This window comes from Triticum urartu, chromosome 6 (genome assembly GCF_003073215.2).
Source record: "Triticum urartu cultivar G1812 chromosome 6, Tu2.1, whole genome shotgun sequence".
Taxonomy (NCBI): domain Eukaryota; kingdom Viridiplantae; phylum Streptophyta; class Magnoliopsida; order Poales; family Poaceae; genus Triticum; species Triticum urartu.
In genome coordinates this window covers 29,027,860-29,041,536 of record NC_053027.1, presented here as the reverse complement: position 1 = coordinate 29,041,536, position 13,677 = coordinate 29,027,860, and the positions used below count along the sequence as shown (strand labels likewise).

At 45.9% G+C, this 13,677-nt stretch overlaps 1 protein-coding gene across 1 annotated transcript; it reads right to left on the bottom strand.

The window, feature by feature from the left end:
* Positions 1 to 514: 514 nt before the first annotated feature.
* On the bottom strand, positions 515 to 8,060 carry LOC125516455 (L-type lectin-domain containing receptor kinase IX.2-like). The gene is made up of 6 exons (XM_048681892.1): positions 7,181 to 8,060; positions 3,504 to 3,942; positions 2,623 to 3,236; positions 1,567 to 1,784; positions 1,100 to 1,342; positions 515 to 856 (listed from the first exon to the last, which is right to left on the bottom strand). Exons 1-6 carry the CDS (start codon positions 8,058 to 8,060, stop codon positions 515 to 517), a joined length of 2,736 nt encoding a protein of 911 aa, XP_048537849.1.
* Between the last annotated feature and the right edge of the window lie 5,617 nt (positions 8,061 to 13,677).

The window sequence follows — 13,677 nt, the reverse complement described above, 5'->3', positions numbered from 1 at the left end:
AATAATTGCAACATGCCTTCAACACAAGCTTTCCAGGGTGCTTCTTTGATGGCCTCTTATCCTTATGAAAATGGACCCAAACTTTTGACGACGTCCTAACAGGAGCATTGGCTCTTGGCCTCTTGGTCTTTTTCTTGTTCCTTTCTCTTGCCTCCTCATCACTGGAAATAACATGCACAATTTCTTCATCGGACATATCATCACCTCCTTCGGCTTCTAGTTCAGCAGCTGATTCCTTGTACCCATCCGACGTATCCTCGTCGAAATCCGACATATAATAACCTCCAGGTGGGACAACAAATTCCTCGTATTCCTCATCGTCCTTGTCCTCCTCCTCCTGAATGCCCTCGTCCTCGTCCTCGTCCTCCTCCTCCTGAATGCCCTCGTCCTCGTCCTCGTCCTCCTCCTCCTCTTCCTCCTCTGACACCTAACACACATGAGCACACAAATAAGAAAAAACAGTACCTATATGGATATATGTGAATATGGCTACATCCATCATCAAGTAAAACAATCATACCATAGTAGATGCATGAGCCATCTCGGAGTTGGTTGCGGAGCCGGAGGCAGCAGCTTCCGCAGCACGCACGCCAGCGCCGGTGCGGTTGGGGAGACGTGGAGGCAGCGGAGGGGGTTTTTTTACCCTACAAATCAAATCTGCGATTGGGGCATTGGTATAGTCTTTCGCCTTCTTAATCAGCTTCGGCGGCTTGCCCTTCTTCCGAACCGGCGGAGGCAGCGGCGATTCTTGCCTAATTAAGTAACTTAAGCTCTTCTCCTTTGCCTTCATCTTGCCCTTCTCCTTCTCCTTCCCAATCGCATTTTCCTTCTCATTCCCCTTCCCCTTCACCATTCTCTACAAAAAGAAGCACATTGTCATAAAAATAGCAACATCTATCTCTGCCTGATTCAGCCTATAACTCATCATTTCATCTGTAAGTGTAGATCTATCAACAATAAAGCAACAACCTAAACATCTACCTCTACCTCATCACTTCATCGGTACAAGCAAGTGTACATCAATCATGAAATAAACAACAACCTATACCTAAAACAGAGGAGAAACTACAGAGGATGAGATAGTCGAGGACGAGGTTACCTTAGTCCCTTCCTCTTCGTGGCGCTCGGCAAGGAACCAGGGGAGGCGGGACCGACGGCGTGCAGGTTGCGTCCCTGCTGCTTGATCTGCGTCACCAGCGTACTCGTGCTCCTCCAGCTTGGACAAGAGCAAGGTGACAATGGCGCGGTAGGAGAGATCAAGGTGGCGATGGAGATTGGAGAGGGACGGCCGGATGGGGCGAGGTCCGACGGCGCCGTCGCCTTTGACCTGGAGGTGGCGGCTCTGTCTTTGGTGTGCGGCGTGGGACTGGGAGGATACAATGGATCGACTGGGGGTGCGCCGTGCCCTAGCAACGAACAGGAGTTGGACTGTGGGGCGCCTGGGCCTTGGGCCGCCTCTCGGTCCGCTTGGTCAGCCCGGTTAAAAACAGGACCGGACCGGATGTGTTATCGGGCCGATATTCAGAGCTCGGACCGACCGAATTTTGTAGCGGTCCTGGACCGTACGGTCCGGTCCTTAACGGGCCACGAGCAGGCCGAAAAGCCCGCTCGGCACGTCCAGGCTGAGTCGCGGGCGTGTGGCCAGACGTGGAGGGACTGCGAGGAGGTGATGCCCGTCGCGGCTGCGGCGGCTCGAACTGGCTCGGGCTCGACCGGATCCTGGTCGTGGCGGGTTGTGGCGCGGTGGATGTGCCTGCTGGAGTAACCCCATTCGTGCCGTCGAACTGATCAACTGTGGTAACCATGCAACAAATGGCAGTTCTACTGAATAAGCATTGAACTTGTAAGAAATCCATTAAATGTTTCACTACCGCTCACGCTGAATCACCCAGTAAAGAAATGAACTTGTACAAAGAAATCCATTAAACGTTGTAGACAGATACTCCTGGGTCTCCAACTTAACATTGTCTGAAACTAGTTCCCAGGCTATAGATAAACGGCAGTGGAGAAGGACTTGGAGATGATCTGCAGCAGTAGTTAGGCTTGGAGAAGATCGCAGCAATGGAGAGGCTTGGATGTCACATTAACAAAGTTGAACCAAACACGGTCTCAAACTTTTCCATCCAAACACGGTAATCTGACATTGCTAGTCGGAATGTCACATTCCACCAAAAGGCATTCCCACATTTAACGATTACCAGGGATGCAACATTCATATATCCATCTAATTTTCTTGAACCCAAACACGAACGGCATGGATGCAACATGCATTAAAGCGTTTGCTTATTTTCTTTGTGATGTAAACACAGAGGAGTACATTTTCTAAAAATAATCCAATAGAAGTGATAAACCCAAACACTGAAATAAAAACTGCCGCCTTTCCATTGACAACAGACTATATTTCTGGACTCTACTAACTGGAGGTAAACATGATAAACTTAAGAGCCTTAGGACTGCTGCAGTCGATATACTGATGAATTAATATCCGAATTACAACGGTAAACTTAGGAAGTTGAATTGCAAGCGATAGATGTGTGCATATGAGAAACACACACGCTTGGATGAGGCATGAGAAAGTGTTGACCCATGAATCAATGGCACAGCTAGCTGAGATTGACTAACAGGAAGAGACAGCACCAGGTGACATAAGTGCCTGCTCGTCAGAGCAAATAGTGCCATATGCACCCTGGTGGCTCTGTCTTTCAGTTATAGCAGGCAACTCTATGCCATCCTCCAGGTATTTCATTGCATCCTTCATGTAAGGACGTTGTTGCCCAACTGGGTGGGAGCACCTGAGTCCCAGGAAAATCAGGCGCTGCATCTCTGTCCTATTGTAGTCTCCATTTAATTTGTCATCAGCGACATTCTCCACAAACTGGGCTTCAGTTCCGGTGCTCCTCAGCTCCTCCAGCTGGATTTGCTCCCTGGGCTTCTTTCCACATGCAATCTCTAGTAGAACAATTCCGAAGCTGTAGACGTCGGACCTACAGTTGTACTCTACTTCCCCATCTTTAATGCATTGTGGATCCATGTACCCCAACGTCCCGATAGCAGTTGTCATCAGCATGGTACTATCCTTGCCAGTGATCCTCGATAGCCCGAAGTCACCAAGCTTGGGGTTGAACTCATCGTCCAAGAGTATGTTGCTTGGCTTGATATCTCTGTGCAAGATGCACCTCTTGCATCCGTGGTGGAGATAAGTTATGGCAGAACCTATCCCCTTCGCTATTTTGTACCTGTTAAATTAATATAAGTAAAAGTATAAAGCAACGTTTTTAACCCAATGTGCTCCTTACATATGTTAACATGTGGAGTACAAGAAGCTGAAATATATTGTTATATCATAACTATGGTTAAAGCCATAGACCATAGAGTGTCACTCTATACCAGGTAATATAGAATGATTACTCTTGGTAGCAATTCATTTTAGCTGCTCCAAATTAAGGTGCATGTTCTACAAGTTCGAGGAGAAAAAAGAAAAGGTACGAACAATACATGCATACCTCTTCTCCCATGGTAGAACATTCTTCAGGTGGTACTCCAGGTCGCCATTAGGTACCAATTCATATACAAGGAAACGTTTAACCTTTTGCCGACAACCGCAACAGCAGAAACCGATACAGGCTGAGTTGTCTCGGCTGCAGCACCAACCTTTCAGCTCGACTAGATTCATGTGCCTCGTTGCACTAATCGTCTTGAGTTCGCCGCTGAAATCCCTTCCTTCAGTCTGCTTTATTTTTTTCACAGCAACTTCTAATTGCCTGCCTTCCTTGTCCTTGTAACACCCCTTATATACAGCACCAAAGGCACCGACTCCAAGCTTGCTTTTCTCCGAGAAATCGTTCGTTGCCCTGGCCAACTCGCTGTGCTCAAATCGCCCAAGGCCGGTTGTTCCCAACACGAAGGAATCGCTTTTGAATCTCCACCTACGATGTGAAAAACCTGACATTGCGCACCAAAGCAGGGCTACCAAGTACAGAACAGATAGTATACTCCATGTGATGACATACTCTCCGCTACCTGTTCAAGGATGGACCATGCTGGTTAAATATTGTTGAAGTTACTCTCCTCAAGGTGCACATCTTCAAAGCAATACATCAATTCGCAAAAAAAAAAACAATAAATCAAATTTGCACTGAATTTCCTGGAGTCATGGCACTGTGTTGTTTTTTTCGAGAAGGAGGTTAAACCCCCAGCCTCTGCATCAATGTGATGCACACAACCATTTTTATTAATTATTAAGCAGAGCAGAGTACAAACAAAAGACAAGCACTGTCCGAGCCATTACAACGAGAGTTATGGTTAGTGAGGGCCTCTTTATTTAGAGAGAATTTCAACACTTTTTCGAAAATGAAGGAACATTAATTGCAGGACTGTAAATTTAGAAATCTTCATCTACATGAGCCTTTCTGTTGAGTTTATGGGATGTCAATGCATACGACTCTTCTTTAACGATTTCTGTTCAGTTTCATAGGAAAATATTCACTAATTGGATATCCTTAAAAGTAATTTAAACCTATTGAAAGCCTTTTTTGTGTGTGGCGTGGGCGCAGATTTCCTGTAGACTGTGCCAGACAACTTCTTTTGCTTGCTCTTGTGTTTTAAAATTCCTAAGCAAAGTGACCATAAAAGGCCATCTATAAGGTAACAAGAATACGTGACCCTTTTCGGTCCACAAAAATATGATGATTTGGGACACAAAACGGTCTCCAACTTACAACTCTGACCATTATTTAACGTTATAATATGATTATAGAACTAAATAAAATTGTGATATCATGGATCTACTGCTTAGGGAAAAATATACACATTTGAATGTAAGTATGTCAAAACATATTGATAGTCAAAAGTTTCAAAGTTGTTTTACACATTGAATTGATAGTCAAGTTTTAAAAGTTTGATTAGACCCGTTTCAAATGCACCAACGTTTTTGGACTCGAGGGAGTAATTAATAACTAAATAACTCGATCAAGATCCACTTCTGCCATCCCTATCCACAAGTACTACTCTGACGCGCATCCCTTGCCCTTTCCCAACCTAAGTCATACCAGTCCAACATCCACGGCCAAGCCATTACCATCAACCGCAACTAGAATTTACACATGATCTTTGAGAATTTTAGAGTGTGCCAAGACAAAGCTGAGCACAAAATACAAGGTCTTGACAACACCTGGATGCAGCACAATTACATAACCTAAATGTTTCCATGTCCTCCATGCAAAACGGCAGCACAAACCTGCAGGTCTTCATCAAGCAAGTCCTCTTTGCTTCTTCTAAAGTTTCACATATTCTCTAGAATATCTTACCATATATTATGATTATTGTATGCAGCATGGCATGGTCTAGCCAGCATTTTGTCATGGTATTTTTTTTGGCGGAGCTAAATGTTGTTGGTATTTGCCGACTTAAGCATTATAATCCTACTAAATTATCAAAAAGCAATGGGCACTTTCAGTGTTAAATGCAATAGTAAGGCCATGACTAACGGACATTATCAAATTATTGGAAAAATCATTTTCTATGCTATACAGAAATATAGCGATTGACATTTAAATCAAAGTGTATCGTTATTGTAATTGAAAACAATATTCATGCAAAAAAATTGTAGGATCACGAGCATATGGGGTTTTCTACCTGATCCGCCAGTGCCTCCTGATCCCTTATTGTCGCCTGATCTGCCAGTGCCCCCTGATCCCTTATTGTCCACTGATCCACCAGTGCCCCCTGATCCCTTATTGTCCACTGATCCGCCAGTGCCCCCTGACCCCTTATTGTCCACTGGTCCGCTAGTGTCACCTGATCCGCTAGTGTCCCTTGATCCGCTAGTGTCCCCAAATCCACTATTGTCCACAGATCCGCTAGTGCCCCCTGGTCCGCTAGTGCCCCCTGGTCCGCTATTGTCCCCTGATCCGCTAGTGTTCCCTGATCCACTAGTGTCCCCTGATCCACTAGTGTCCCCTGATCCGCTATTTTCCCCTGATCCGCTATTTTCCCCTGATCCACTAGTGTCCCCTGATCCGCTATCGTCCACTGATCCGCTATTTTCCCCTGATCCACTAGTGTCCCCTGATCCGTTCACTCGGCTTAGCTTTATTTGTGTTGCTAGTGGGCCAATACCTATATATACAAGAAAAGGCCAAATAAAGTAATAAATTATAAATGCTAAATTCATACTAATAGCATAAATATTTAAACACTCTATGAAATGTCTTGATTTTGAGAACTTAAGAATTATCACTCATATTGGAGTCTGGCCATCAGGCCATGGGGATCATTGAAAAATAAATAGGCAAGTTAAGGAACGTGACTGACTTAGATGCGAGATTTATACGAGAGATGGTAGGCTGTTGAAAATTTTGGCTGGAGCAAAAATTCATGTTATTTGGTGGGCAATGGAGGTATTTTAGTAAACTTTACTAGTGAGATGTAAGATGTACATGACAGAGGTCTAAACTCCACTACCTTTTTTTTTTTTACAAAAGAGTTACACCATGACAACTTGGACATCCTATTTCTAATTTTTGACAGTTTGAACCACAATTGATCTGAATACTCTACTTTGAAGCACATTTCATATTTAGGGAGACCTGGTGATACAAATAGTGAATATTCCACATCTACTGAATGTTGAGAAATAATCCTACTCCGTTTTAGAAACATTCCACATTTGAACTGAATATGTGAGTTAAATTTGGTTCAAAGTGGAATATTCAGTTTGAAATGTGGTTCAAACTGTCAAAATTTAGAAATATTCATCCATGTTATCAATTTAACAAATAGCTGGTCCAAAATATAATTTACCTAGCCAAAATAACAATCTTTTTGTTCCTTTTCTTTAATAATAAAAAAATATTTTCACTCCTTTTCCAAAATAGGTTTTGACATGGCCTATGAGATGTGTCACTTTTATTGCTATTTTTCCTAAATATGCTGAAGAAAAATTGCGAGACAATGACCATGAAACTACTTCACGATGAATCTAATTTTTTTTATGTATATTCATGATCAAAGTTAGAAAAAAATCAAACACTTATTATGTCAATCCATTTTGGGACTTTTTTGGAAAAGGGGAAGACACCGGCAATCCATTTTGGGAGTATATATTAGTATCATTTTTTCTGCCAGATAATTCTTTCAAGTATTCTGAATTAGAAAATTAGGGCGTTGCATACAGATATACCTGCGTGAGTTGCAAGAGTTGAGTTGAAGGACCATGACAGTATCTGATGGAGCTGGAAGGATTCACCGGTGGCCGCAGAAAACCCAATTGCCACCTCCGACGGTAGCAAGGACGTGACGGGATCTGGCAACATGGTGCTTACCTCAACAGGGCCGACAGAAGGACGGTCATCAAACTGCAGGGAGGCGACAAGCATCTTGGTATTGCTGTCAAAGGTGATGGACGCCGTCATAGAGCCGTTCAAGCTGAAGGTGGGCAAGCCTGTCGTGTTAACCGACTGACTAACAGTGTTGATGTCGATGCCGATATGGTCCTGGGTGCCCCTTGGATCCCAGGTGTTGCTCAATGTGTCGAACTCAACGGCGATGAACCGGTCTGTGCCATAGGCTTGGCTCAGGCCGTCATTACCAGGGAGACCAAGGTTGCCCCCACTGCCGCTTGAGTCCGGCGGCAATCTTGAAGGGTAGCTGGAGAGGAAGAAAGCCATGCCACCCTCGTTGCCGCCAGCGGAGTTGAGCCCCATCGCGAAGGTGAACTGCGTGGTGAAGCTCGACACCTCACCGGTGATACTGTCATAGAAGGGCACCGGGTGAGCGTACACCATCCCCCCCGTGCAGTCGCCGTAGGGGTTTCTCTGCGTGAGGGAGTAGCAGGTCAGGTCGACTAGCTTCCCGTGCTGGGCCGCATCGCCCTCGAGTTGGAGGTCTTCTAAGCGGGAGGTGGATATGGTGGAGAAGTCGAAGCTGAAGGAGAACGGCGAGTTGGCAGCTGCTGCGACATGCCAAGGAGCATTACTCGACATGACAAGGAGGACGCAGCCAGCGTAAAGGAATAGGAGAAGCTGCGGCGTGCTGCTTCTTGCAGCAGAGGCCATCAACATAGTGGAACTTGGAAGTGATAGTCCCGCCAGGGCCGGCCCTGGGCCATGGCAACGAGTGCGACGGCCTAGGGCCCAGCCTCAGCAGGGGCCCATGCATCTCAAGAAAAATAGACTACTAGTACACAAGTACACAAGAGAAGCAGGCCTGACCCATAAAGAAGGAAACAAGTCACGCACGAACAGCAAATCTTTATCCTCAACTCAAAAAAAAGAAGCAAATCTTTATCCTTCGCTGGCTCTTTGAATCACACCCTCATTCATCTCCCATTCTCCATCTTCTTTCCCAATTAATTGCCCCAAGTTCCTAAGAGGCCGGGCCCCAATTCCCAAAGCTAATCAATGAATTTCTTTGGTTCCTCGCGTCCTATAAATAGCCCCAAGAAACCCGGCGGACGGAGGCCAGCCGGCGACACACTCTAGTCCTGGGCCCCTGGGAAGAACGCGAGAGCAGTTTGGCCGTCCTTCCTCAGTTAGCTGTGGTCAGTGTGTGAGGGCAAGCAATGCAGACGTGAAGTCTAGGCACTGTTGAAGCGAAGCAACAAAGCCATTGCTGATTCAGGTAATTTTTAGATCATAATTCCTTGATCTTTGTCTACTTATTTCTGTTATGATCAGTTGAGATAATAATCAAAATTCATGAGATGAACCATTGCTGATGTTTAACCTACTCAATTCCTCTTTTTTGTACAAATTGCAGTCATGTAAACTCTGCAGGTTGTGTCGTTGCATGAATTTTGATTATTGGATAGATGGAGCATAGAATTTCTTCTAATTTACGCCAAAACCAAGATTCAAGAATCAGGTGCTCTCTCCTTTTTTTTGTAAGAATGTTTCAAAAATGCAATTATCATCTGGTTGTGAGAAAAGTAAAAGTAGCTAACATGTAAATCAATTAACTGAATCTGAAAACGGTGCTACGTCCTTTACTGAAAGAAAAATTGAGTCCATTATAAGGGCCCATTATATGAAGCTCGCACAAGGGCCTCTAAGATGCTAGGGCCGGCCCTGAGGCCCGCTTATCAATGGGCGTGTTGTGAGACCTTAAATAGCCGAGCAGACTAGTGTATCCGAAAGCGTATAGTGACAGCTCGTGTTGTACCTATCTCGTAGTAGAGTAAGTAAGACAAACATCGCTGATCTGTGTTGTAAGCATCGAGCTTCGCCCGGAAGACCTAAATTGCAACTTTGCAAGTCGCCTTTTTTCCTTTGAAGAGAAGTGGCAGAAGGGAAATTATATCTCTATCTCTGACGGTATCATTTTACTACGTTACTACATGCAACTCGTATGCACTAATGGTCCATCGTAAACTGGTCCATCCACATGTCATTTCCACAAATGCCACTTGCCTTAATTGGTCAGTAGCGCCACCCACATGCTATTTCCACAAATGACACTTGTCTTAAGTCTTAACTCGTCAGACTGATCAGAAAGTCAAGTGTTTGGGATGCGGGCGTGGATGTGATCGACATCGGAAGATTTTTCCTTTTTTTAGAATGGAGACGCTGGACGCGTCCGGCTTTAAATTAATAAAGCCTACAACTAGGCAGCGTGACTGACAGGATCTGAGATTACAAACACGAGCACGGAGGCTCCGGCCAAAGATAGCGCAAAGTCTGAAGAGTTATCGGGCAGGCCAAAAGCAGACTGAGCAAGCATAGATGATTACATGGCTCGCAGCCTGAGCTTAGAGCACGCAAGCTCGCTCGTGCGCCATCCAAAAGGGCCACTTCAAGTCGAAGAAGAGGTGGGTGGCTCCCTAGCCATCATGTAGACTTGACGAAGACGTTCTTGTGCATGTTGAAGTTTATCAGCATCCTTGCGCCTCGCCAACGGACTCCACTGCTGCTGGAAAAGGTTGCATTTGTAGATGATATTAGCAGGGTGGGATGGGAAGATTCCCTCGATCGCAAGTTTGTTCCTCGTGAGCCAGAGGGCCCAGGCCAGCGCGCCCACACAGCTCCAAAGAACGCGTTTGTTGCCACCATGAACCGAGTCTACAATGGCCACAAGATCGGCGGTCGAGCCCGGGTTCCATGTGGTGTTGGCTGCGGTGCGAACCGCATTCCAAGCAAAACGAGCTAACGGACAACAAAAAAACACGTGGTTCGCGTCTTCCGAGACATTGCAAAATTGCACAAAGGCCGGACGACGGGCCATTGCATTTAGCAACATTGGTCGAGGTGGACAATCTGTTACGAAACAGTTGCCAAAAAACACCTTAATTTTAAGCGGGAGTCGCGCATTCCATAAGCCTTTCGGCACTTGGAAGGACTGGCCCTGGCAGAGTTTCCGGTACAACGACTTGACGGAAAACTTGCCGGATGGGGTGAGAGACCAAGTCACTGTATCCTCGTGCGAGGAAAGAGCGACCGACGCGATAAGAGCAAGCAAAACCGTGAGGTGAGCTTGTTCTGTTCCCGTTAGCTCCTGTTTGAAGTAGATCGCGGGGGGGGGGGGGGGGGGGGGGGGAGGAGGAGGCAAGTGCCGTGGCAACGTGCTGCTCCGGATTGACCGCCAGGCTGTAGAGGTCCTGGAAGTCTTGCCATAGAGGCCGGGTTCCTACCTAATGGTCTAACCAAAAACGGGCCGAACGCCCATTGCCAATGCCGAACTTGGCCCCCATAGCGAAAGCCGGCCGGACCGCTTGCAGGTCGTTCCAGAAAGGAGAGCCCCTCGCCACTCCTTTGAAAAAATTCCCGGAGGGGAAGTACTTTGCACGCAGCAGGTCTACCCACAGACCCGTCGCCCCCTGCGAGAGTTTCCAAATCCACTTACACATCAGCGCGATGTTGAGGATTCTAGTATTCGTGATCCCTAGCCCTCCCTGGGCTTTGGGACGGCAAACCGCGTCCCACCTAACCATGTGGTACTTACGCTTGGGTCCTGATCCTTCCCAAAAGAAACGGGACCGGGGTGTATCCATCTTGGCATGCACCCCTTCGGCCAAAAGGAAAAGTCCCATGGAAAATTGCGGGAGCGAGGAGAGGCTCGCATTCGTGAGCACCAGCCTAGCGGCAGAGGACATAAACTTACCCCTCCACGGGCAAACCCGCCCGCCCACCTTAGTCTAGAGCGGAGCCCACCCCTCTATCGAGATGCGCTTGGCGTCCAACGGGAGGCCCAAATATGTAAACGGGAGTTTGCCTAGTTTACAGTTCAGTAGATCCGTGATGCGTCTACCTTCCTGCTCGTCCATGCACATGGGCATCACTTCACACTTGTGAAAATTGATTTTAAGGCCCAACATGAGTTCGAAGCTTATAAGCAGGGCTTTAACTGTGGCCACGCTGTGGAGGTCCGGCTAAAATAGCAATAGCGTATCGTCCGCATATTGCAAATGTGATATCCCCCCAGGGATGAGGTGTCCCAACACCCCTTTGATGTGCCCGGCTTCCACCGCTTTCCGCAGCATTGCTGCCAGCGCATCCGCGAAAAAGTTCACTAGTAGAAAAAGGGTCAAACGTGAAGCACATTAGTACCGGTTTGAATTAGAGCCGGCACTAATGTGTACATTAGTGCCGGTTCGTGGCGGCGATCAATAGTACCGGTTCGTGGCGAACCTTTAGTACCGGTTTATGCCACGAACCGGTACTAAAGAGGCTGTGTCAGCCTGCGGTCAGGCTGTGGCCCCACCATCACCATTTAGTGCCGGTTCGTACCACGAACCGGTACTAATGAGGTTATGGCAAGTTGTTTTTAGTCCCACCTCGCCAAGAGAGAGGCGGTATGAGCGGTTTATAAGCCGTGAGTGCACAGACAATGACGAAGACTTGCAATGCTCACCTACATGTTGTTTAGCTTCAAGCCTTGTGGAATATCATAGATTGCACTGAGCTATGTGCAGTGCAGTCTACACTATTCCAAATGGCTTGAAGCAAATTAACCAGCATTGCACCTCTTTTTTTATTTTTAATAACTTATTTGAACTCCGGACTTCTTTTGTGTTCAGTATGCAGCATTTAAAGCGACGTCATCAATTTCCAATATGTTCTGACATCATTTGTTGTTTTTCGGTCATTTACCTAATTGTTTAGAGAGCTAAATGACCGTGAAATTGAAAATCACTACAAAATGAATCCTGAAAATGTTGAAACTTGGCATGGTATCATCATATCACCCGCATAGCATGCGCGAAAGAGTAGAGAGGGTCACGGCAAAAACTGGACGCACTTCATGTACAAACTGGACAAACTTTTTCCGAGTATCAGGGTTTCGGACGAGAACTCATCTGTTACATGTCCACTTCAATGTTTTTTAAACTTATTTGAACTCCGGACTTCTTTTGTGTTCAGTATCCAACATTTAAAGCGACGTCATCAATTTCCAACATGTTCTGACATCATTTGTTGTTTTTTGGTCATTTACCTAATTGTTTAGAGAGCTAAATGACCGTGAAATTAAAAATCACTACAAAATGAATCCTGAAAATGTTGAAACTTGGCATGGTATCATCATATCACCCGCATAGCATGCGCGAAAGAGTAGAGAGGGTCACGGCAAAAACTGGACGCACTTCGTGTACAAACTGGACATACTCTTTCCGAGTATCAGGGTTTCGGACGAGAACTCATCTGTTACATGGCCACTTCAATGTTTTTTAAACTTATTTGAACTCCGGACTTCTTTTGTGTTCAGTATCCAGCATTTAAAGCGACGTCATCAATTTCCAACATGTTCTGACATCATTTGTTGTTTTTCGGTCATTTACCTAATTGTTCAGTATGCAGCATTCAATTTCCAGAAGAAAATAAATAATGCAGAAAATAAAAAAACTATACAAAAAAATTACTCAAAAATAAATAGAGGAAAATAAATAATGCAGAAAAGAAAAAACTATATAAAAAACTACTCAAAAATAAATAGAAGAAAATAAGTAATGCAGAAAAGAAAAAACTATATAAAAAATTTGTTGGCGCGCTGCCCAGTGGGCCTGCCAGACCTACGGTGTGCAAATGCAGGCCCAGAAGGGCCAGCAGACTCACAGGGCAGCGCGCCCTAATTAATTAGTACCAGAAGCCTGCTATATAGAGGAGTTCGAAGAGGTAGCCGCAGCTGGGTTTATAAACCAGTGCGGCTGCCCTTCGCCGGGCGAGGTGGGACTAAACTTTGGGGTGGCAGCGCAAGGCCTTTAGTACCGGTTGGTGGCTCCAAACGGTACTAAAGACCACCCTTTAGTACCGGTTGGAACCACCAACCGGTACTAAAGGCCTGCTCTTCCCGCCTCTTTGCCTGGCCAAAGTAGGCCTTTAGTACCGGTTGGTGGCTTCAACCGGTACTAAAGGCTCACCCTATATATACAGCACTTACGAAATTTCAGTTACATCTCCCCACTTCTTTCGTCAACCTCTCGCGCGCCGCTCCCGTCGTCGCTGCCCGTCGCCCTTTGATATTCGTCCGGAAGATGATATTGAAGGTAATATAGACATCTGGGTCGATGTGCAAACGCCTCCAGTTCTACCATTTGGTGAGTTTTTCTCAACCATGCATGCATATGTGTTTATGTCTTTGATACAGTTTATTCAAAAATAGTTGACAACTAATTTGTATTGACAGCTTATTTCGGTTCAAGCAAACATGTACGGCGCTTGGTAGACAGGACCTACTACTGCCCCGAGG